General features: G+C 42.3%; 1 protein-coding gene across 4 annotated transcripts in view; it reads left to right on the forward strand.

The window, feature by feature from the left end:
- GRIA3 (glutamate ionotropic receptor AMPA type subunit 3) overlaps positions 1 to 20,866 on the forward strand; it is a 145,609-nt gene that overhangs the window by 90,262 nt on the left and 34,481 nt on the right. For 3 of the 4 annotated variants that reach the window (XM_031504790.2, XM_021548471.3, XM_021548472.3), the window contains exons 9-12: positions 1,095 to 1,202; positions 2,361 to 2,567; positions 12,111 to 12,487; positions 19,299 to 19,497. In XM_031504790.2, coding sequence (XP_031360650.1) covers positions 1,095 to 1,202; positions 2,361 to 2,567; positions 12,111 to 12,487; positions 19,299 to 19,497 — 891 coding nt within the window. Of the gene's footprint in view, positions 1 to 1,094; positions 1,203 to 1,547; positions 2,340 to 2,360; positions 2,568 to 12,110; positions 12,488 to 19,298; positions 19,498 to 20,866 lie in introns of those variants that run through there. The other variant, XM_031504791.2, reaches the window with a different exon arrangement.

Below are 20,866 nucleotides of genomic sequence, written 5' to 3' on the forward strand. Positions count from 1 at the left end.
TTCACTGGTTTCCATGTCAACTTCAAACAGAACTTTTTCACTTAAAACCCTTCTGGAGCTTTTTCACTACCAAGAATAACACTTGCTGTCACGGTCCTGTGCTTAGTCCTACCTTCTAAATTCCTTCTAAGTTCTAAATTCCTGTCCATCTTTCCCTCCCTCTCCATATTGGGTTTTAAAGCCACAGTAGAGCTGGAACCAATGAAACCTTCTGAAATTAACAGAAAATAAGTTTGGTTTTATTTAGAATTTCATAATTCTCTTATCTCCTAAATAAAGTATAGATCCTAAATGGGATAGTAGACTAGATCAGTGTTACAAAAGAAATTTAATGAAGATAATCAAAAACATTAGGTAGACAGAAGTACTGAGAGAAGAATGTGTGTAGGTGAGTCTCTTAAATCCCCTGATTTCACTGGACATAGGTTCTTAACCTGTTTGATCACCACCTTAAACATTACTGCACATTTGATAACCAAGTACCTCTAAACATGGCCCAGCCACTCAGGGGGGTGCAGTGCAGTGTTACTGCTGTGTTGTGCAGAAATAAATACAAAAGCTATTGTGACAGCCCAGTGATGCAGCCAAAGGTCAGCCCCAGCCAGCTGATAAAGTCACCTCGTGCTCACAGAGGGTTTTGTGTCCCACACTGGAGATAATGCAGCTGTGCCTGCATTGCCAATGATGTCTGTGCATCTAAAACCAGCTCAGGTCTGCAGGGGCTGTATTGGGTAAAAATCACAAAATCAGAGAATTTTACTCAGAGTGCTGTGCAGTTTCTTTTTTTGTCCATAGGATGTTCTTATGCTGTGGATATATGGGAATTTATTCCACAGGCACCATACTGATGTGATTTGAGATAGGGAGAATTTAATATGTATTTTCATTTAAATTTGGCTTGTGCTGATTTGCTCTTGGCTTGAGAACATTGTTTCTTTAAGGAAATGGATGTAAGGCTAATGTAGTCCCTTAATGACAAAAATAGTGAATGAGAAACGTTACAAAGCCTTACGCTTTGATAGCTGCTCTTACATGTTCAGGTGCCAGAGTCCTTGTGAAGGTATCTAATGAGATAACAAACTCCATTTTTATAGGCTGGTTATTGGAATGAATATGAAAGATATGTGCCAGCATTAGATCAGCTGCCCTCTAATGACACTTCATCTGTGGAGAACAGAACTATAGTAGTCACTACCATCTTGGTAAGTTTTATGTTTGTAGTGTTTGTGTTTAGGAAACCAGGCACGTGACTCCTGAGGTGTGTTAGACACCTTGTCAGGAGGCAGATGTTGAATACTGTGAGAATTCAAGTGACTGAGAAGTTCAGTATCTTCCAGAGGTGTTCTGAGGGCTTGACCCTGCTAGTTGATGTGTGTATCAATAAGTCTGCTCACAGGAGGAGCTCACTGAGCTCACCATTGTGTTTTGCTGCTTCCCAGACACTTGAACTCAACTGAGTGCCTCATATAAGTGATTATGCATGCATGTAAATGAGCACAGAGATTGGCCTTTGTGCTGTAGAGTCAAATCTTGCACCCCTCACTCAGGTACAGCTCCTGTAAACTCAACCCCTGTGGACTGAGTAAGGGTGGCACAGTGCAGCCTGTAGAGAACTGGAACTGCTCTAGCACTGGGTGAAAAGCAGCCTTTTCCTGTGCAATTCCAAAGGAGCAAAGCTCTTCATGTGTGTCACAAGCAGCAGCACCCTGCCAGTCCCAACACCTCTACAGATCTGCTTTGTACAGCATTCATTGGGACTTCTGTGCTTTTTACAGTTCTACTAAGCATGAGTTAATTTTATGCTGTTTCCTGAAGCTTTGTATTTTATACTCCTATGGATTTAGTGAGATGTAATCAGTGTTTCAAATAGAATTTTCCAAGAATGCTAAGGGAACTCAGTGACAAAAATTGCTGCTGAGGATTTCAACCTAGCTTCCCTTAGGCTTCTTTGAAAATATCTCTATCAGAGCTCCATTCTTGGCCACTGGAGACTTAGGAAATTGTGGTGATGGTACAGGTGTTGGATATGTCAGTCTTTAAATACTAAAATTTGAATTATTGTTACAATGATGCTACTTGACTGTCTAATCAGGCCTAATTCTACAAACAGATGTGTAACTTCGTTAAAAAGTCCTGTTGTCTTCAATGGCTCCTTACTAGGAATACAGGCAATAGTATGTGTGGCTGTAGGATCAGCCAAGGATTTTTATGCTGCAGAAGTCTTTTTAATTTCTGTACCAATGCAGGAAATATTGTAAATATTTGCCAGTAATATAAAGGATAATAACAGCTCTCATTTTGTGTGGTTTACAGATGTATTTTACATTCATAGACTTTTGATCTTTACTTTTGTTTCAAAGGAATCACCATATGTAATGTATAAGAAAAACCATGAACAACTAGAAGGGAATGAGAGATATGAAGGATATTGTGTAGACTTAGCTTCTGAAATAGCAAAACATGTTGGAATAAAATACAAACTGTCAATTGTTGGAGATGGGAAATATGGAGCTAGGGACCCTGAGACTAAGATATGGAATGGCATGGTGGGTGAACTGGTCTATGGGGTAAGTTTCTCTTAACCTTCATTTTAATGTTCTTTATAAAAAATTATGCTCAAAGTTAATAAACTGCAAAATAAAGATCATCTGTTTGAATACTACCCTTAAAATTCTAGATATTTCTTTGTATTACCATCTTTATAGTCTGCTTTTCTAATTGTTTTATTTAGTGTCACTTTTTTACTGCTATTCTCCAAATCAGAGTCCACAAAATGTTGAGAAGTAGCATTGGGCAAACTTCAAATTCTTGTTTATAGCAGAATTTCCAGTTTGCTCTTTATATGCTTCTTCTTCATTTGCCAGATCTCCTTTTTCTGTATCAGTCTCTTAAGTTCTGGGGTGGTGTCCCTCTCATTAAAGGTCTGATCTGGGATGCTGAGCCTTGCTGGGTCACTGATCTTGGTTTGTGTTTGACCAGACCCATTTTACTTCATGGTTACTTTTCAGGGTAAGAAGCAATGCAGGTGTGAAATCACCCACATATTTTTTCTCTTTAAACCATGGGTTTGGCTTGAAAAATCAACTGTCAGACAAAAAAAAAAAAAAAAAAAAAAACTAATTCACTGCATCCTTCTTTATATTTCTATATTGGGTATACAGCACTTCGTTTAGTAAGAACAAAAACAGTCCGGATTTGCCATTTTAGGACCTTCTTTGAAAATTAGAATTTTCTAATACAGTTAAACCAGATGGAAGGGGGAGAAAATTGGCTTTGCAGAAAAGATTTCTCAAGCTGATATTTCATCTTTTTTTCCTCAAATGCTAATGAGATGATTTGTGATTCCGCCCAAATCTTTTTTGCAGTTTATTTTTAACAAGCTTCCCTTTATTAAAAATATCTGAACAGAAGCACATATTTCAAGTGCATCCTTTTGTTCTGTGGCTGAGTGGAATTTCTAAAAGTCGCCTCAAAATTTCCTTGGGATAATGCATCATAATTCTTGCAAAATGTTTGGTGAGATAATTATTTTCCAATGAATCAGTCGTTTTTTAAAGTAATTGCTAGATTTTTCACAAGTTTTCTTATTCTGGAGCAGTCAGTCCTGATGCTTTATTATGTAATTGGTAGCCTGTTGTAAAAATGTTTTATAGAAATAACAGTGTTTTTGTTGTATTGTACTGTGGCAGGGAGGGAAATCTACTGATTACAGAAAGTAAACAGGGTTCTAGACCCTTGGATTACTTCTTTGCTTCCCTGTGAGGTTTGACATTATGCAAATCTGAACTCCACATGCCTCAGTTGTGCAATTTGGGAAACTGAAGTTTGCTCTCTTAGAGAACACAAGTCCATTGAGAACCTCTGAAGCAAAGGTTTAGTTTAGTTCGAAGCAAATTACATTGCACTGAAAACCTATACCCTCAGTTGCTCTGTGTGTGGTTCAAGAAATATCAAGAGTATCATCTGTAAGCTGTGAGCTCTGGTCCTTCTGATGTACTTGCAAGTGACAAGCAATGAAACTTGTTCATTCACTTAAAAAATAGCCATGCCATGTGGAAAAAACATGGCAAAAGAGAACCTGAAATTGCTGCTAACAGTCAGAGCACAGGGCTGTGTGCACAAGGGAAGGAAAGGTGTGATGTGGGCTACAGCTTTTGTGTCCTGAGCCCAGCAGGATCAGTCTGTGCAGCTGCCATACAAAATCCACCTGCATAAAGGGCCTCAAAGATGCTCTGAGGGCTGGAGCACCTGTCCTGTGAGGAAGAGTATTGAAACTTCAGTCTGATGAAGTGAAGGATCCAAAGAGACCTTAGAGCACCTTCCAATGTCTAAAGGGGCTATAAGATAAATGGAGAGGGATGTTTTAGAGGGTCATGTAGTGATTAAGACAAGGAGGAATGTCTTTAAACTGAAAGAAGGCAGATTTGGATTAGATATTAGGAAGAAATTCGTCATTGTGGGTGTGCTGAGGCCCAGGTTGCCCACAGAGGCAGTGGATGCCTCATCCCTGGAAACATTGAAGGTCAGGCTGGACAGAGCTTTAACCATCCTGAACTAGTGGAAGATGTCCCTGCTTAGTGCAGAGAGGTTGAACTAGATTATTTTTAAATGTCCTTTCCAACTAGAACCAATGTGTGATAAGCAGGTTGGCTGCAGCTGCCTTTTCCACAGCCTCTTGGGACCAGCCTAGCTCAAGAGAGCTCTGCTGCCTTAGCATCAAACTTGGCCCTAATCATGCTTGTGACCTTTCCACACCAGCACAACCAGCCCTGCAGGCACCACAGACCATTCCTTAAAACAGCCCCAGAACCACCCACTATTCTTCTGTTCCCCTGCAAAAAGGTCAGTTCCTTTGTATTCCAAGCACAGTTTTCATCTGTGTTTTCTCGTTAATGAAAAATTGAGGAATGTTTCCCTCCCTGACCCCCAGCAGTTCCTGTACTCATGCTGTGAGCTCTGTTGCTGAAGCCTCTCCACTGCAATGCTCAATTATTCAAAGGTCAGATGTGTCCCGTGAGGTTTGAGTGCAGACCCAAGTTAATGCTTCCAGCCCCGTGCTGCTGAGCCAGCTCCCCGGACTGCCCAGCTGAACTGAGCTTGCAAGCTGCCTGGAAATCCACCTGGCTTCGTGGGAGCAGGGAAAGCAGCCCCTGAGCTCTGAGTACAAACCTCACCAGCCCTCCAGACCTTTCCCCAGCTCTATTTGCAAACCTTGTGAATTATCCTTGGCCTCTTCTCCATCCTTGGAGGGGGCTGTGTACCATACTCACAAGGATGTGCACTAAACCCTTTGAAGATGAGAAGTGCTAATTACTTGGAGCAAGCTCCTCATTTACGTGCTAACTTCCCTTTATCTCTCACGGGCTTAAAACTCTATTAGGGAACTAAAACTATGCTAACATAATGCCCCTGTGAATCTTGTCAGCAAAATTACTCAAATTTGGCTCCTCTGGATTCCATTTTGGGAAGACAAGAGGCAGATTAGATTTTAAGTACCTTTGTTAGCATCTCTGGAAGATAGACTTGGTAGGATGAAAGGGGCTTGATTGGTTTTGGTACCAGTTATCCAGCAGCTCAGCTGAGCTGTGGCAGCAGCACAATCCTTTAGATTGCATTTGTCTCAAGTGATGAGCAGTGACTAGTCATTTGTCAAACACAGCATATTCCTGACCCAGCAGCCTCCTTGCCACCACCTGGCACTGCTGGGGCATCTCAGCCAGTTTTTGGAATACTGAACCCTCTTTTGCATAGCCCATGCATGCAGCTCCTTCCTAAAATTGCTCTTTGCACAACCATAGGAAATTAATGGCTTCTCATTTTAATGTTAAAACCCTAATTAACCGTATGTAATGTTTGGGTTGTGCCAGTTCAGTGTTACTATTGCTCTTGATCCCTATGGAATGCAGCACAGAGTCAGGGGAGAAAAGACAGTCTCCAGACACTGCGCTGGAGGGGAGGGACCTCAGTCTGCACTGAGCTGTCCCCAAAGCACCAGGGGTGGTGTGTCACCGTGCTGCAGGTTGGAAGGTGCACAGCCCTGACTCCAGTGTAAGACTCACTGGAGGTGGGCATTAGCTGGGCCAACTGGAGCAGTCCCTGGAGTTACACATTGCCATTTACACACTAAAATGCTTTCCATTAGAAATTCTCCCTCCCCTGCCTTGTATCACATCAGGTTTGGTTGGAGGGCATGAAAGTCTGCTGTACTGTAGGGTCCCTGATGTCAAGGACAATCTCATCTGTGCCCCTTGGGCCTTTCCTTCTGGTTTTGCAAGGGGCTATGCCAATGCACTTGGTTGCAGAGGGATGGCAGCCCTGGAGGCAAGGAATTCTGCCTGAGCAGATATTCCCAAACTCTTTGCTTCAGGCAGGAGAACCCAGCAGTCTTGTTGGAGAGGGAATAACAGAGCTTTGTAGTCTGTTAGTCATTTTTAAATGTTAGTGATAGTAATAGTAAAGATTTTTAATTAATACTAATTAATAATAATAATGAAATTTGGTATAAAAGGAAATTTATTTTATTTTTCATAAATCTGGTTGCTCACCACTTCCCTGCATATTAGCTGCACTAGGGAGGTTAAAAAACAGTTCTCTCTTTGCTTATCAAAAAGTGTCAGTTCAGGCTGGAAAAAAACCCTTAATTTTGTGCTTTCACTCTGATGGCATCAAAATAAAACTCTTCATCCTACCAGATACCCATTCAAGCACTGGTATGGGTAGCAGTTTCTCTTTTTAAACTAAGAGAAATTTCCAAAGAAAAATGGAAATGTTCAATAAATATAGAAAATAGGTAAAGTTTTTTTCCTGGACATTTCAGAAGGGAAGTAGCTAAATCATTCTCAATCCAGGAGACTGAATTGCTATTTAAATCTAACCAGCAGGGCAATCCAGCAGGGCACTGCTGTCCTGCAGTGACCCAGGGGCTGAGGACGTGCCCTTGGCTGGGGCTGAGGAGCAGCAGCACCTCCCTCGGCCCCTGTGCTCGGGGCTTTGTACCCACCAGCTGCTGAGCACTAGACAGTCGTCTTTTCTCTTCTTTGGGGTCAGCCTCTTTCTGTAGGCTTTTATTTCTTCTTCCCCTTTTAAAGCAGGCTGCTGTTCTTCCTTCCCTGTTCAGCCAGGGGAAGCCATCCCTCCCCGGGCCTGATGCTTTTCACAGCACCGAGGCTAATTGACGCTAGTTTTAACACAGATCTTAATTGTAACTACAAATGCTTTGGGAATGAAAAGAGCAGCCAGACCTTACAGCCTTTAAAACTCTGCTCAGGTTGAAACAAGCCTTTATAAAAACCTCTCAATATGTAAAATAGCACAAAGGAATGAAGCAGGGATGTAAAGGACAGGCAGTCCCTGGAACACAGCAGCCTCTGCAGTCTGTCAGAGCGGGACCGCCGACACATCTCCCTGCCTTGAGCAGAGTAACCCACCCCGTGTGGGGCTGCCCTCTCTGGCTCTGCCAGCAGCATGGAGAGATACTAAAGATGGCACACACAGCCTTGGAAACAGAGCAGAGAGGCAGACTAATTTGGTTCCGACTTTTCCTTAAATCTCCCACGTGCTTTTAGTCTGTGGCAGAGCCTGACTGTGCCATGAGTGGGTGAAGCTTGTCCTTGGCTCCTCACTCCTGGTTTCTGCAGGGGGAAGCCTGGGTCCAGGTCCCCTAGCTAGCGAGCTGCCCAGCTGTGTGATGCTGCTGCCCTGCAGCTCAGACAGACCCTTGTCCTGTGCACATGCACAGATGTGAGGGCCCTGGCCAGGCTGAGCTGTGCTGGAGGACAGGACCACAGCCCTGGCACAGAGCCACGCTGCCATGGTCCTGGGCTTTGGCTGACCTGAGTCCAAGCACACGTATGTCCACAGCCCCAAAAGCAGATGTGCCCTTTATGTCTCCATCTGTGAATGGCAGGAGTGTGTCAGAATGAGCTGTGGGCATCCACAGAAATCACAAGTGGACTTAAGTGTGACAAACTGTGGCAGACAGGGCCAACTGCCATTTTAACACCTTAATACCTTTTTACACTGCTCAGCTAGAGCACATTAAGGCTTCAGTGCAGCATGTTGCTAGTCAGGTATGACCTGTTGTCTTTAAATAAGTGTGAGCTAATGTGTTAAAACCACATTGACCCCATGACCTGGCCTCTCAACAACACCCTGAATATCCGTGGGGACGTTGAACTGCCTTTACAAAGGTAGCTCTTACCAGCTGATGCCACAGGTAATGTGTTGCTCTGTCTGATGCTCTTTTCTGGCACCTAGAAACCTCAGACTGCACTGGGAAGTGTTAAACCATGCTCTGAGACAGTCACCACTGCAGTGCAGTCTCTTCTGGTGCCCCTGTGAACCTGCATTCAGCACTTTTGGGGTGCTCAGAGGTTTGGCTGCCGATGGAAGTCAGCCAGTCTGCACAGAGCTGGGGTGCTGCCTGGCTTCCCATCACACAAAGTGACTGCAGTCCAGACCCACTTCTTGAAAAGTGACCCTCAAGCAAAGAAGGTGTTTAGTTTGCAAGCAGGAGTGACCCAAAGCCTGTGCAGGCAGGAGCACAGCCCAGATCTCTCACTGTCTCTAGTGCACAGCTTTGAACTTGAGCCATCAGTAGGTCTGTAAGCATTCTGCTTCCTCCTTTTGGATTACAGAGGTGGAACATCTTAACATTTTTCATTCTCCATGAAGAAGGGTATTTCCATTTGCTATTTTTTTTTCTCCCTCCCCATAAGCGTCTGGAGGTTTGCAGCTCCCTGGGGTCATCTTTGAGCAGAGTGGGCAGTGCCTCTGTGCTGCCTGTCCTCTCTAAATCCATCCCTCCCACACTAGTAGGCAAAGACAGAACAAGCCTCAGAGGAATCCATGACATTTCTCGCCCGGCTCAAATGCAGTGAAGATGATGTTTGAAACACCATTAGTCATGAGTGATTAGCAAAGCTCAGTTGTTGAGGTTCTTAAACCTCTCTCCAGTTCTTTACGAAGAAGGGCATGTTTGTGGTTGTGTTCTTTTTAATCGAGCTTAATTTGTATGGGTTTTGCTTATCTGCAGCCATAACAGGGAGGGAAATTCTCAACAGTGCTGCAGTTATTAATGATCCTTTAGGGTGCTTAGAGCTCTCCATAAGCTCTCCATTTCAAACACTGTATCTCAAAATAAATAAGCAAAGAGAGAACTGTTTTTTAACCTCCCTAGTGGAGCTAATATGCAGGGAAGTGGTGAGCAACCAGATTTGGGTGTTGGATTGTAGCTGGTCAGTCAGTGCCCTGCTTTCCCAAGACCCTGTGTGGCCTTGCTTATTCCCACTGCAGAAACCATTTGTTCACTAAAGGATGAGGGTGGTTTTTGGTGTTTCCAATACAGTGAATGCCTTTGGTAGGGATGGTAGGAAAGCAGGAAGACTGAGATGTATCAGTAAAATTAGTATTTGTATCCCATTTAATATCGTAATGCAGTTTGAAATTATTTACAAAGAAATCTGCCCTGTATGATAGGAACATGGTAACAATCAGGGCTTTAACAAGTGATTTGTCTGTGCTTCAGCATCAGCTTCATCCCCCACAGGAACATCCTACATGAACTCAGCTGTGCATGAAGGAGATACAGACCTTACTGCATGCTGCATCAGCACTTAGGAAGAGTTCCACCATGTCTATTTTTGCAATTAAAATATTACTTTGGAGGAATTAAAATTCTCCAAGTCCATGAAAATGCTTCAGAAACTAAATGCTCTTACAGCTGAAGCACCTTTCCCTCCCTTGACAGGATGTTCCAAGGCTGGCAGTCCATGTGCAGAAGTGTCTGGTGGGAAGGCATCTGCCTCCCACCTAAGCTTCACTTCACATGGAGCCATTGCTAAGTCTCCACAGGGGTCCTGATCCATTAAGCTTGCTCTAATAAAGATTAATTTGTAAGTACCTCATTAGTTCCACAGGAAGTACAGTGGCATGGTCAAAGTGCTCAGTCTTCCAGCTGGCTGTGGACTCTGACTACATTTAAAACTGATATTCTGTGTGAATCTCACCCTGACTGCAGACATCTGGTATTTAACAAGGAGCTCAACAAGCAGTAGCTATAAGAGAAATATATGTTTTGTGGGAATTCCTCAATGAACAAGTTCCAGCATCTTGCAAAGATGTTACCTCACTCTATCCACATCCTCCCCTCCAGTCTCTCCATTAGTTAGGTGATGAACACATTCATCTGCAAAGCCAGTAAACATCCAGGCATCCAAAGGCATTTTCAGTTTTTATATTCAAGCCACGTTCAGCTAAATTTTTGCAGTAAGTGGCCACAAATCAGCTGAGGTTTTCTCCTTGAGGAAAGGGCCACTCAAGGGAAAAGGCAGTGTCCCAGCACACATGGCTGTCAAAAGGAGCTGAGCAGGGCTGTCAGAGGGGACACCCAGGGCCATGATTTCCAGGTGTTTTCCCTACATGCACAGACATGGTTTTATCAGATTATTCCAAGCAGTGAACTTGTGCTGCACACACCTTGCAGTTGCACATGCTGGTGTGAACTGTCGAGAGATATTCTTGGGTGGCTGGAGCAAACCTTGGGGCTGTGTGTGCAAAGGGGTGCCCTGCAGAGAGAGGCAGCCGTGGGGAGGGCCAGCCCCCATCTGGCAGGGCTGTCACTGGCCGTGTTCTGCAAACCCTGAGCAGTGCTCCAGGATGGCTGCACGGCGCTGCTGAGCACCAGCAGGCACCGAGCCCACGGTGCTCTGATCAGCTGGAGCAGAAGCCTTTGCCATTTCTGCTTATCAGATGTAAAACCCAAACCGAGAGCTAGGAGGAGGAGCAAACCAGATATTAATGACAGTCACGTACATCTCCATCAGATTTACATAGAGGCATATTCAATTATTTTATGGCACAGATTTTAACCGTATCTTATTAACATTTCCCATTAACTTTTATTCAAACTTCCACTTAATCAGGCTTTATTTTTCCACAGAAAGAGATGCCTATTTACTAGTGGGGAAAAAAAAAAATCTGATTTTTAAAATGCACAGTGGTTTAGGTACTGATAAGTCAAGGTTTCCCTAAGAAACATTTTTCTCTCTGAAATTCTTAATTGCCAATGAAAGACCCTCTTCAAAAATAACATTCAATAACATGAATACTTAGAGTGTTTAAAATAGTGTATGTAGGTATATAGACTCTCAGAATTCTCTTCAAATGAAAAGGGCTTTTTTTAGCATTCCATTCCACTCTCATACAAATACACCTGCTTGAGTGATTGGCTGGATCAAGGCTAGGGTATCTAAGTAGCATGACTTGAATCTTTGTAGCATAGAAATACAGGTGCAGTTAAATATGTTGAAAATCTATTCTGGAATGTTATTTTTAATCAGGAAACTAAGTACTTTGCTTTTACACGCCTGTCAACCCATGGAATCCAGCAAGGGTGTATAGATTGAAGGGAAGGGTATGCATTCACCAGCACACAGGTGAATGATGAATGATGCAATAGGTGCAATTGTGCTTCCAGGTGACTCAGCCCCAGAGCATTCTGTTCCAGGCCTGTAGAGCCAAAGGAGGGCATACTGACACTGCATTCTCCTCAGATTATCCAGGCTATTTACTCCTCAGGGATTCAGAAATCTGTGTTAACTGTTCTTCAGTGACCACAGAAAGGGCGTGTTTGGTTCCTATCCCCCTTCTGTCCCTTACTGCAGTGGAGTTTTAAAGATCTTGAACTAATCAGTAACGCAAGAGAACATGCTGAAAGAATGGAAAAGAGAAAACTAAAAAATAGCAAACACAGAATTTGTCTAAAGTCTTCAAGACAAATGGGTGGTTACAGACTATTACTAAAAAATGACATTGTGTTGGTTGGCAGCTCACTGTCCAGTTTGTGTAGTGTTTATACATCCATTTTAACTTAATAGAAATATCTGCTGCTGTCATTAGCCCCTTACACAGATTTGATTGTAATTTTACTTGTTAATAATTTTCTGTTAATATCATGTAGTCCTTAAATTCAGCAACTGCAAAATAGCCTGCAAAGAATTTATTTCCACTCATTCTTGTAATTTATCATCTGATTCATTAACCTGAGACTCTAGTTTGTGATTCTGTTGTTTCTGACTTGTAAGTAACTTTGGTTTGTTTTCCCTTTTCAGAGAGCAGATATAGCTGTTGCCCCCCTCACCATAACACTGGTGCGAGAGGAAGTCATAGACTTTTCCAAACCCTTTATGAGCCTGGGCATCTCCATCATGATCAAGAAGCCTCAGAAATCTAAACCGGGCGTGTTCTCTTTCCTGGATCCTTTGGCTTATGAGATTTGGATGTGTATAGTCTTTGCTTACATTGGCGTCAGCGTGGTTCTTTTCCTAGTCAGCAGATTCAGCCCTTATGAGTGGCACTTGGAAGACAACACTGAAGAACCACGTGACCCTCAGAATCCTCCTGACCCTCCAAATGAGTTTGGAATATTTAACAGCCTTTGGTTTTCCCTGGGTGCCTTTATGCAGCAAGGATGCGATATTTCTCCAAGGTTTGTTCCATATCACTCCATCACCTTTTTGCATTTTATGGTCATTTTCTGATACCATGGTGCATATATGTTACTTTCTCAAATTTCTTTTTAATTCCAAATTTTTTATTTTGACATTTCCATTCAATATTCAGCATCCTCATCAAGCCACCATGCTTGCTAACATTCGCCTCCAGAGTAAGTAGCATTGCTTATAATGCCATTTATGCATTTCTGCCAAACTTATATTCACCATGTTGAGGCTGTAAAATGCATAGGGTTTTCTGTTTTCAGCAATGCTTGGAGGGCTACCGTGTTTTTGCTGCATATCTCATTTTACGGTCATCTCCTTGGTGCATATTACACATTCTGTTTTGCAAAATAAGATTTATTTTTAAAAGTCACATGCAACAGCACTTTAAAGCATCTCCACTCCCATCAAGGCTCCTGCTAGTCTTTTTACTTTCTTTTGAGCCTAATTTCTCCAGTTTTGTTCTTCTTGAAACATGCTTTCATCCTTCTGCTTACCAGCATTTTGCACACATTCATGTCTCCAGATGTACTGTGCTACTGTCCTGTGTGTTGTTATTTCAGTCCAGTCCAATCTGTTGTCCCTCTGTTCATAGTCAATATGGTCTAATAAGCATTGCCAGTTTCCATAAAGATTTTTCTTATTCATGAAGATGTTCTTTCTGGATAAGGCTGTAGTAAAGTATGATTTATATTAGTACCAATTTTAACAGAGAGCACTGCTATTAACTATTGTAGAGTTATATTTTTTTTATAGAAGTATTTTAAAAACCAGATTAAAATTGTGAAGCTCCCTCTAATTGAACAATGCATACCACAAGCTTTTCTTCAATAACATCTATCATGTTTTTGCATTTACACTGGTAAAATACTTTGTTATAAGCAGTAAAATTATCTCATTTCTTAGTGATGGAGCAATGATTTTGTGTGTTATGACAATAATTTAATAACCAGTTTCCAGCCATTTTATTTATTAAAAACACCTGCTGAGACAAGCAGAATGCAGTTTTCCATTTAAGAAAGTTGCTATTTAGAGGAAGAGTAAGATCTTTTCCCTAAGTACTGACATTCAAAATGCACCTTGTTGATCTCCAGGTTGCCTTTTTCAATACCTGAATAATTGAAAAGGTGTTGGGTTTTCCTGGTCCATATAGCATGAGGAGTCTCGAGGTGCCTCACTAAAGCACGGGACAAAATTTCTGTGAAGTTTCTTGGGAAGGATCATGGTTTTGTCTGTTGGAGTACAATAATCATCCTATAAATTTGTGTTTGTTCGTTTCCCAGTTCTGGTGTCTGGGTGTGCTGCTCCCTGTGCACTCACAGCTGTTGGCCTCCTCCCCCTGTTTGCACTCCCACTTTCTGCCTTACGCCTCAGACCTGCACTGACACTTTGCCCCAGTGCTTGCTGTTCACGGGGATGAGTAGTGATAACATTTAAATTGCTGTTGACCATGTGTGTGCCCAATGTAAAGGACCGGGAAATAAGCACTGGGACATCACATGGAAAGCTGCAGGCGTCTCGCTGTTTCCGCTAGGTCTGGTTATTGACAGTTAAATAAAAGTGCATAGGATTTTTGGGAAGCTCTCATGTGACTCTTTGGCGTGGTCAGCCGTTTACCTTATATAACAACTGGAACACACTTGTTATTTTATTCAATACAACCACAAGTGCCTTGGAAATACCTACAAAAAAAAAAAAAGGGGAGAGAGACAGCAGTATATCTATTTATTTTATCTGTCCATTAGAAGCTATTAGCTCAGTATTAATATATGGCTCTCATTTGAAGATGTTGTCCAGTTATTTTGTTATCTTCCATGATAACATTCCAGGCAGTTACATGCATTGTTACAGGACAAAAAGAGAAATTTATTACTTTGGTTTAAATTCCAGAAACACTGTTCCTTTGACTGATATGTTGATTTAGGTTGATTAAAATGTCAAATTTCTTTTACATGGAAGGGACTATTCCCAAATTCTATTCTTAATCCATGTCTTTGTAAGGTTACACCATTCACAGTATATTGACTATATGAATGTTTCATACTATTTTATTGCCACTAAAAGGGGCTTCATTCTTCCATTGTGGGTTTTGTCTGAATAAATTTCTCATATGAGAGCGTACAGCAGTCGTAGAGAGATGCCGACAAGCAGTCTGGAGAGATCACTTTTGTACTTGCTGATAAAGGCTCTTTCAGCTGCCTTTGTGTGGAACAGCTGTGACATCTAATGACTAGTTAGATCTATCCTCGGTGAGTATGCTGTGTGGATATTCCAGAGGATATATCCCTATACTCTCCTCTCTGTATTTAATAGGAGTCGTCTAAACAGAATCAGAGAGCAGCCAAAGGCTGGGGGTTAGTGTATCCCTTAATGTAATCATTTATTTCAGCAGTTTTGTTCTGCTATCAAAGGCTGCTGTGTTTTCTGCATAGTGAGCTAAAGCATTGAAAATTCACTTTTGAGGGATGAAATAGATTATTAAACTTGCTTTTATGTAAGATGCATAGAGCAAATGGAATCAGGAAAAAACACAGTCAAATTTGTAACACTGTTCTGAGCAAAAGTATCTTTGAAATCTCTATGAGAGCATGTATTTTCATTTTGCTCTTTATTCATGTGGAAGTAAAAGGCGAGATTAATTAATTGCTGATGAAAAAAGACAGGGGGTTATCAAAAACTATCTCAAGGCTGGTCATTTGGAAGGGGCATTTCTAGGTCCCTGCTTTCACAGCAGAAGACTCAAGAGACTCCTATTAAAGGCCATGGGAATGTCTTTGTGGGATTTTCACAGTAGCAATGAGAGGGTAACCTGACATTCCTGAACCTCCCGCTGCCAGTCCTGTGCTGGAGCATCTCAAGCCACGCTCCAGATGCTGCGTGTGCCCGGTGTGTCCCCGAGGGCTGGCTGGGCGTGCCAGCAGAGGGTGGCCCGGAGCTGGGGTACCAGCAAGCCGTGCTCAGGATATCCAGGGGCTCGGTGAACCCTAGCACAGGTGTTCAGGGATATTTGTCAGCATAACAACTGCATATATCGATCCAAGCAGCCCAGTTAAAAATGGAGTAGTGTGAGAAGCTTATCTGCAATATAGGAAATCAAATATCCTTTATGGCCTTGAGCAGAAACAAAATCCAAGCTATTTTCATAAATGAAGTTTTGTTTGAATGTATTATATGTATTTTTCTCCTGGAAACTGAATGTGAATTTGAATGTTTATTTTGGTTTTTTCTCTTGTTACTAATTTGCTCTCATTTGACTCCATGCTTCCTTTTAAATTTCCTCTCAAGGTATGCACTATTCCTGTTTACTTGCTTTTGAAATCACCTTCTGACGTTGTTTTGACAATTGAGTTACAATCCTGTTGTTCCAGATCTGTGTTGCTCCTCTCATTCGTTAGCACTCTAATTCACTTTAAAAGAATGCCATACAAATTGAGGTGTTTTGGGAAACTATATTAAGCTAAAGCATTAATTGATTGTTTTTAATTACATTATTGCACATGTGGACAGATATGGCTTGCATGAGAAACAGTGGTGCTGGTACTAAAAGCTTGATTGAGTTTTCTATAATTATTATCTGAGTAATAGAAAAACATTTCTGTGGTTCACAGTATAAACCAGACAGCACTCTGATTACCAGCCCAGTGTACCTGTACTAACCCTTTTTCTCCTGTATCCCTCTACACCAGCCCCTGCAGTGGGTATAAGGAGTCTTCGTGTGAGCAGATGGATGGGGGAACTGGGGTTCTTGAGGCTGCCAGGCCATGCTTGTCCATGTTCTTGTTCTTCCTCTCTCTGTTTGTCTTTCCTTCAGTGTCAACTTTGTGGTTTATTTGATTTTTCTTTTGCTTCATCCTGTGACACCAAGTGACAGCTGTGTCAGCCCAGACTGCTCCATAGTAGCTGCTGTTTAATCCTTCTTTCTGTGCTCACTGGAAGACTCTGGGAGAAGCAACTGTAGTGACATCCAGTTTTCTTTGAAGTGACCTCAATTCTTCTGAGAACAGCCCTGGTCCCCATCTAGCAAGACCCCTCTCTTGCACGTAGGACCCTCAGGGAAGTGCCTTTTTGTCAAGGGGTCCCCCTGTTCCCCTCTTCTCCTGCCTCTCAGGTGGTCTTTGTCCTGTATCTGTCTGACTTTGTTCCTGCTGATTGCCAGACCCCTGGGATGAGATATTTTTACCTTTCTCAGTGTGTAGGATGCTGTCTGAACATGCAGCCTGGCACAAACCTTTTATTGTTGTAGCAATAGGAGCTTGAGGTTTCACTGGTTTGGAAAACACTTATCTTCTGCACATCTCCATCCTAGCAACCCATCTGTCCTACCAACAGAAGGGAAAGCTACCAATGCAAGTTAGAGATTTCCTATGGGAAAATGTAGGGGAAATGAACATTTTATTCCCAATGCTTCCAATGAATTTATCAGAACACACTGATAAGTCTTTTTTTCATCTCCCTATTTCAAGACCTACATTAAAGCAAGAGGGCCATGGGAACCTGGAAACTCCAGATAGAGCTTGTCCTGCAGTAGGGAAGTGGATGTTTCATCTGCTGGACCTGCTAGCCAAACCCCTTCTCAGTCTGGCTCTGAAATTGTCCACATCACTCACTGCAGGGAGGAGAAGTTCAACTCCAGGTCTTCTCTGAAGATGGAAAGTGTGTAGTGAAGAAAGGAGCTAAAGGAGAATGAATTTCACCTGATGTAGCCATCTGAAAGCAATAGACTGTGATTTTTAGCAAGGCATCTTTGTTCCCTCCGAAGTTATGAGACAGATGGACAACTTTAGATTTATCCAACACTACAGCAAGTGAGATAAATCTCTTTCTGAGGGTGTCAGGCTCTTTTTCTCTGCTGGCTCCAAAGGAAGCTTTATGTGACAAGTTCAGCAGGTGCTGATTTGTAGTTGGAGAAAATTGTGTCAGCCCAAGTAAGAGGGTATCAAGCTTTACCAAATAGCTAAAGCCAAGACCCTACCTGTTAAGGAAGCTGGACAAAAAGGCCTGCAGCCATTGGTAAAATCCCACTCATGATACCTACAAAGAATGTAGAGTAAGGTAGATAGATTCCTTGACTGCAGGCATTAGTCTGTATATATATTGCTGCAAATTCCATTTGCAGCAACTCAGTAGCCTTGTGTTAGTGAGCACAATGGCTGCACAGCCCAAGCTGAAACTTGGAAGCCTCTTACCCTCTTAGGAGGCCATCAAGACAGGCAGGGAGGCCACCTCCACTTGTGGGTGATCTGGTGGATGTGTGCCTACTCTGGGGAACCAGCCTTCCTCTGCCCTCTCAGTGGGAGCTGCTGCTTTAGCTCCTTGGGCAGAGGAGAGTGGAGAACAGTGGTCCTTCACCTTTCTCCACATTCCTCTCACATATTCCAAATTGACCTCTCTGTTTTTTGTTTTGGTGATTTTTTTTTATTTGTTATGTTTTTTAATGTTGGATGGATATGGTTTTTTATTTCTTTTTTCTTTTTTTTTTAATAATTTAATGGCATTTTTTTTAATGGCTCAGGCAATCTCAGGCTCTGGCCAAGACTGGGTAGTTTACCAGCAAACTCCCCTGTGTGGGTGGGGTTGGGGGCACGTCATGAGACTTTCGGTTTTTGCCTATCTCCATCTGTTGGTAGGACAACTTGTACCCACTGTCTGGGGATGGCACTGAGGGGCTTGAAGGAAACAAATAAACAGGTAAGAGTTTTCTATTTCTTCTCTTTGCACAAACTGAGGACTACAGCACCCAGGTTCCACAGATGTGTCTGAGATTGATTCTTCCTCCACTGGGACCAGTAGAGCTAAGGGAAAACATGAAATAGCTTTGTCTCAGCAGTTGAAATGATTCTTGGTCAACCTGCTGTATTTGAAGAACAAGCAATGTACATGGCAATAAAATTCCCCACCCAGCTGAGTGATGTATCACTGCCATCCTTCAGCCTAGATCAAATACTTTGAGGCTATTCAGTTGCTGTAAAACATCAAGAGCTCTTGCTGACAAGATCCAGACCTTCTGACCATTAGGCATTTTGCAATTATGTGTTGCAAATAGGTTTTTTCTTCAGTCCTTATGGAATCCCTTTAAAAAAACAAAAACCAAAGACTGCAACAAAAACTAAACACAAGGGTTTTTTTCTTTCCTTCTCTGTTGCTCTGGTGCTTATAAAGCAGGGATATGCTTGACTTGAAGCAGTGCAACATGCAAATTTTAATTAACATAAAACATAAACCAAACCAGCCTCTCTTCTCACTTCAATATGCAGATTCAGTTTGTAATTCCTGCTAGATTGTGATGAGAGAAGGATACTGGATCATTTTTGGTACATTCTTTTGCATGTTTACTCAGATTTTTGCAGTTTACTGTATGTTATGTTTTGGGATTGGATACAGTAAAAATTGCATTTGTGTCCTCTGAGCTGGGCAAAGGAACATGCATATCCCAGCATGTCCAGCACAGGGAAAGACTGGGCACAGAGACAACAGAAATCTTCTGGGAAAAGCCTTTTCCAACAAAGGATTTGTAGAAGTCAGGAGAGCTTATTCCTCTCCCCAAATGAATTCGCTCTTAACCTACTGTTCTTGTTTTCACTGAAAGACTACAAAAAGGGTTGCACTAGGTAAGACCAGGTGTACACTGATTTTTCACTCCTGAGGGAGGTTATCAGGAGCTGGCTCACAGACCACCTGTTCAGAGATACCTGGAAGATCTGGACAAAAGGGTTGTGCATGTGAATTTCTCTTCAGTGAAGAAAAAAAAAAAAAATCAAGGATTGTCTTCAAAGCAATTTAATGATGTGTGTTTTTCCATAGATCTCTCTCAGGGCGAATTGTCGGAGGAGTGTGGTGGTTCTTCACTCTCATCATTATCTCTTCCTACACTGCTAATCTCGCTGCCTTCCTTACGGTGGAAAGGATGGTTTCACCCATAGAGAGTGCAGAGGACCTGGCTAAACAAACTGAAATAGCCTATGGCACTTTGGATTCAGGCTCAACCAAAGAATTCTTTAGAGTAAGTCTGTTAAATCTCCTTTAAGTGCCTAGTTTATGGGTTTCAGTTGTTTGATTTTACACAGCTGTAATAGCTTTGTGCAATCAGGACAGGCCTTAGAGCAGATTTTAATATCAAAAGGCATTTTACCAGAAATGGGTGGTTTTGCTTAACCTGAATCATCTCAAGATGGAAGATCCGACTTCTGCTGTGACGAGAAGGGTTTTGTAACACCAGTTTCAGAGCTTTGGTCTGACAAGCAATAATGCAGTGGTTGGCACAATATTTAGCAGAGAAAACTCTTGCAAGGAGCAATGCTCTTGACCTACTTGCTGTGCTTGCCCAGCTGGCAGCCAGTCATGCCATCCAACGTCGTGCTCACTTGCCAGAATGAAGGGGGAGGGGAGGCCTATGTGCTGCTCATTCCTGGTGGAGCATTGATTGCTGCCATTGTTGTGTCTTCATTGCTCACCAGTGTCTGGCTGTGGCTGTATCTGACAGTCGGGTAAAAATTTTGTACCCCAGAACTCTGGTTGTTTTTCACCTTGGTTAGGGAGATGCAGGCTTTGCAACATTTGGGGGTAGAAGCAGGTACACACGTTTATTTGAGGTCATCCTTCCTTTCTCCCCTTGCCAAGCCACAGGCTGAACTGCAGACAGTTTGATGAGAGGCATTAGGAACTTTAAATATGATCTCAGTCCACTTTTATATCTCTGAAAACGTCATCCTGAGGAGCTCTTACTTCTTTCCAAGGGTGAACTGGAATGCTCAGGCCTCTCAGGGAGCTCTTGGTTCTCTCTCAGCAGTGCCAATCAGATGCCATTCAAACCAACATTTTTGTGTATAGAAGACTGGCCAGTGCTGCAGGACTAATTACTGCCTCTCATGCATACTGGCCAGGTGCAAGCAAGAGGGAGGAGGGAGAAAAAAAAAAACCCTTGCTGCTGTAGGCTGATGAAATACTGAGGGCTCCTTGGAGGAATACTCAGGGGTCCTTGAATTTACTTAAAATTTCAATACATGGCATAGATATCTGATGTAAACCTGAAAGGGAATGCAAGGTATTTTATGAAACTTTTGCACTCTGCCTGTAATGTCTTTATATTAAAAGAGATACTCAGTTGTTTGTAATTAACTGTGGCAGCAGGTACATTACAGCAGCTTCTGTTTGTTTTAAAATCCTATGAAATAAACACTGACCTTGTAAGGATGACATTAGTGTATAAAAATTCTTATTCTGCTTAATTATCAACCTAAGGCAGTATTATGTCTACAACAAAAATGAGTTGAGTGAACCTGTCAAAAGAGGTAGCACAACTTGTTCAGAAATATTGGTACTGTTTATGTTTACTATACTGATCTTAGGGGGAAAATGCTTTCTTTTGACTA

Source organism: Lonchura striata, chromosome 14 (assembly GCF_046129695.1).
Source record: "Lonchura striata isolate bLonStr1 chromosome 14, bLonStr1.mat, whole genome shotgun sequence".
Classification (NCBI taxonomy): domain Eukaryota; kingdom Metazoa; phylum Chordata; class Aves; order Passeriformes; family Estrildidae; genus Lonchura; species Lonchura striata.